Source organism: Cnephaeus nilssonii (genome assembly GCF_951640355.1).
Source record: "Cnephaeus nilssonii genome assembly, chromosome: 9".
NCBI classification, from domain to species: Eukaryota; Metazoa; Chordata; class Mammalia; order Chiroptera; family Vespertilionidae; genus Cnephaeus; species Cnephaeus nilssonii.
This window is the reverse complement of record NC_137080.1, coordinates 5,739,790-5,743,886: the sequence shown is the minus strand read 5'-3', so window position 1 is coordinate 5,743,886 and position 4,097 is coordinate 5,739,790. Positions and strand designations below refer to the sequence as shown.

At 54.2% G+C, this 4,097-nt stretch overlaps 1 protein-coding gene across 1 annotated transcript; it reads left to right on the top strand.

Annotated features, from left to right (window-relative positions):
* Window positions 1-784: 784 nt before the first annotated feature.
* LOC307105609 (splicing factor U2AF 65 kDa subunit-like) lies at window positions 785-2,219 on the top strand (the record flags this gene model as incomplete). Its single annotated transcript, XM_079781467.1, is given in 3 exon segments — window positions 785-1,445; window positions 1,448-1,873; window positions 1,876-2,219. Coding segments are annotated over 3 exon segments (1,380 nt in total). The 5' UTR covers window positions 785-835.
* Between the last annotated feature and the right edge of the window lie 1,878 nt (window positions 2,220-4,097).

The window sequence follows — 4,097 nt, the reverse complement described above, 5'->3', positions numbered from 1 at the left end:
GAAAAGGTAATACTAGGACCTAAAAGTTTTGTCAATTGAATAGGGACTCAATAAATATGTTTTTTTCTTTTCTTTTTCTTCTTTCTTTCTCCTTTAAATATTTGCTGGAATGCTCAGCATGACTGAAACCATGTTGAGTTAGTAAAAACATTTAGGAGGATTCATGAAGGAGTCTTGAGCAAAATTTTTTAAATGAAAGAGATGGGATATTAACCAAAGAATGGGAGTGGCAATCCAATCCCGGTGGGAGGGCATAAGGGTGGGAGTTACACAAAGGGAAGTTCAGTAAATCAGTTTGCCTGAAAAGGTGACTGAGAGAGACTTCATTAACTTAACTACCCGCAGAGGACTGGAGGTGACATAGATGAGTGAAGCAGGCGTGGTGCCTACAAAAGACGGTAGCACAGGTACAATGATAAAAGGCAACAGACTCAGCCTCTGTGAAACAAGGGGGAGTAGGTGCACTAAATATTTGTGTCCCCCCAAAATTCCTTCCTTCCCACGTGATGGTAATAGGAAGTGCAGCACTCGGAGGTAAATAGGATTAGATAACTCACAAGGGTGGGGCCCCTGTGAATAGGATTAGTGCCCTCATAAGAGTCCTGAGATCTTGCTTCCGCCCTGCTCTCTGCCATGTGAGAATACAGGAAAAGTCTGCAACCAGAAGAGGGTTCTCACCAGAACCTGACCATGCCGGCTCCCTGATCTCTGACTCCCAGCCTCCAGAACTGTGAGAACTAAATTTTTGTTTAGAGCCGAAGCAGCTAGAGCGGGCGGGCGGACGGGTGGCAAGGCGAGGTGAGAGCTGCACGGGGCCCTACGCGGCCGCCTCGGCATGTCGGACATGGACGAGTCCCAGCAGCAGCTCCAGAGGAATAAGCAAGAGCGAGACAAGGAGAACCGGCCCCGGAAGCGCAGCCACAGCCGCTCACCCCAGCGCCGCAGCCGGGACCGCAGCCGCAGCCAGAGGCGCAACCGGGGCCAGCGGAGCGCATCCCGGGACCAGCGGCGCCTAAGCAAGCCTTTGCCCCGGGGCGCTGCAGAGGAGCCGGGCAGATGGGGTCGCTCCCCGCGCCAGGAGGAGAAGAAGAAGGTCCGCAAATACTGGGACGTGCCGCCGCCCGGCTTCGAGCACATCAGCCCCCTGCAGTACAAGGCCCTGCAAGCTGCGGGGCAGATTCCCACCACCGCCCTCCTCCCCACCGTGACCCCAGACGGCCTGGCTGCAACCCCTGTGCTGGTGCCGGCTGTCGGCAGCCAGAGGACCAGACAGGCCCAGCGCCTCTACGTGGGCAACATCCCCTTCGGCATCACCGAGGAGGCCATGGGGGACTTCTTCAACGCCCAGATGCACCTCGGAGGGCTGGCGCAGGCCCCGGGCCGCCCGGTGCTGGCCGTGCAGGTCAACCAGGACAAGAGCTTTGCCTTCCTGGAGCTCCGCTCCGTGGCGAGACCACCCAGGCCACGGCCTTGGACGGCATCCTCTTCCAGGGCCAGGCGCTGAAGGTCCGCAGGCCTCACGACTACCAGCCCCTGCCCGGCCTGTGGGAGAGCCCCTCTGTCTGCGGGCCCGGGGTCGTGTCCACGGTGGTCCTGGACTCTGCCCACCAGCTGTTCCTCGGGGGCCTGCCCAGCTCCCTGGGCGACGACCAGGTGAGGGAGCTGCTGGCCGCCTTCGGGCCGCTCAAGGCCTTCCACCTGGTCAGGGACGGCGCCAGCGGGCTCTTCAAGGGCTACGCCTTCTGTGAGTTCCTGGACCCCGGCGTCATGGACCAGGCCATCGGGGGGCTGGACGGGGTGCAGATGGGGGACAGGAAACTGCTGGCCCAGAGGGCGAGTGTGGGGGCCCAGACCCCCGGGACCCTGCAGGTGCCGGCCTGCTGAGCTCGCAGGTGCAGACAGGCGGCCGCCCCACCGAGGTCCTGTGCCTCCTGAACGTGGTGCTGCCTGAGCAGCTGCTGGACGACGAGGAGTGCGAGGACATCGTGGAGGACGTGCGGGCCGAGTGCAGCAAGTACGGGCCGGTCCGGTCCATCGAGATGCCCCGGCCCGTGGCCGGCGTGGACGTGCCCGGCTGCGGGAAGGTCTTCGTGGAGTTCACCTCGGTGTCTGACTGCCAGAACGCCATGCAGGGCCTGGCAGGTCGCAAGTTCGCCAACAGAGTGGTTGTCACAAAATACTGTGACCCCGACTCTTACCACCGCCGGGACTTCTGGTAGAGGCCTGGGGGGCTGGGGGGGGGGCGGGCTGGCTGGGGGCTACTCCCTCACGCCCCCTCCGAAGACCAGGGGCAGAGGAGTGAGAGCTGAAGGACAGCCGGCAGCAACTGGAATGGCAGCAATTAAGGGGGAGGGGAGGAGGAGGGAGGGGGGAGGGTTGGGCAGGACGGGGACTGGGGAAGTGTGCACACGGCCCACACAGACACGCACCCACAGACACAGAGGGAAGGGGTCTGCATGGGGAGGGGTACACAGCAGGGTGGGGTAGACCCCACAGCCCCTCTCCAAAACAGCCTCTCCGCCCTTACCCCCCGCCCCCTCCTCCCCTTTTCCACTGTAGAAACAGCGTGTTTATGTTTTACGGCCAAACTGTTTTGAATGCTGTTGTCCGGCCCTTTGCCCTCCCTCTCCCTCCCCAGCTCCGCAGCTCCAGCCTTTTGGCCTCTAGTCCTGGTTTCTTAACGTAGCTGGTTCTCCCCGCTCTAGTCCCACAGCCCCTGCCCCTCCTCCTCTCTGTGGCGGTTTCATATCTGCTAAGGCGAATTTGCTCATTAAACATTTTGTTGCATTTTAAAAAATAAAAATTTTTTTAAAAATAAATAAATTTCTGTTTATAAGCCACCCAGTCTATGGCACTTCGTTATAGCTGCCCAGATTGACTAAGACCGTGGGTATTACGAGACTTCTAATCCCAGGTGTAATTTTTTTAAAAGTCTGTTAACTACCGGAACATAGATTCTGTAAATTGCCAGTAGGCCATCAAACCCCTGCCAGGGAAAATAGCAAGATGTTCCCATATTAGAACTGTGTTGTGCACTCTGGGATCGCTCCAGACCGCAGCACTGACACGTTAAGGAGAAGTCCTTATGACACACACATATGCCGACTACACCAGAGATGGAGCATGGATATACCAAGATCCTAAAACCCCCAGACTACAAGATAACACAGCTTACTGGGAAATTAATACGGGTCCTGCAATAATATTTACTCATGTTTACATTGCTGCAAGTTTAATGAATGCTCTTCCTCACTGGCTTTTCATTTTAGACATTCATTTTTTAACATAACTCCCTTCCAGGAAATGCCTATGTCTTCTAAATGATCAATAAATAAACTTAATACTTAGGGTGAGAATAAAGGAACTGGGACCCAACGTTGACCTCTTAGACACTATTAGCAAGAGGAAATCTAACCCCATGGGATAAGGTGATTAGAAAAAACCAGACCTGTTGAATTAATTCAGTTGATTGCATGTTATAACAACCTAACTTCACTTAGCTCTCACTGCATACCAGGCCTATGTTATGTGCTAATTTGAATTCCCTCCTTTACTCTTCACCAACACTCCTTAGAGTGGTGTTACAGGCCCCATGTTACGGATGGGAAACTTACCCCAGAAGATGAGTGGTTTGCCCAAGGTCAAGCCATTAGACTCACACCCATGCACTCTGACATCAACGCCCCGTGCTCTGTACTCTCTGGTGTCGCTGCTAAGGAAACAATGGAATACTCCTCAGCCACAAGAAAAGATGAAATACTGCCATTGCAACAACATGGATGGATCTTGAGAATGTCATGCTAACCAAATTAAGTCAAACAGAAAACATTTAGAACCACATGATTTCACTCATAGGTGGGATATAAAACTAAAAACAACAGATGAACAAACAAGAAAAGCAAACAAACACATAGACACAGGTAAGAGAATGGTGGTTACCAGAGGGAAGGGGGTGAGTTAAGGGTAAAGGGGGTCAAACACGTGGTAACAGAAGATGATTTAACGTTGGTTGGTGGGTACGCAATGCAATATACAGATCATGTAGCTTACTAGTAAAACCTATGTAATCTTATTAACCAACTAGAGGCCTGGTGCAT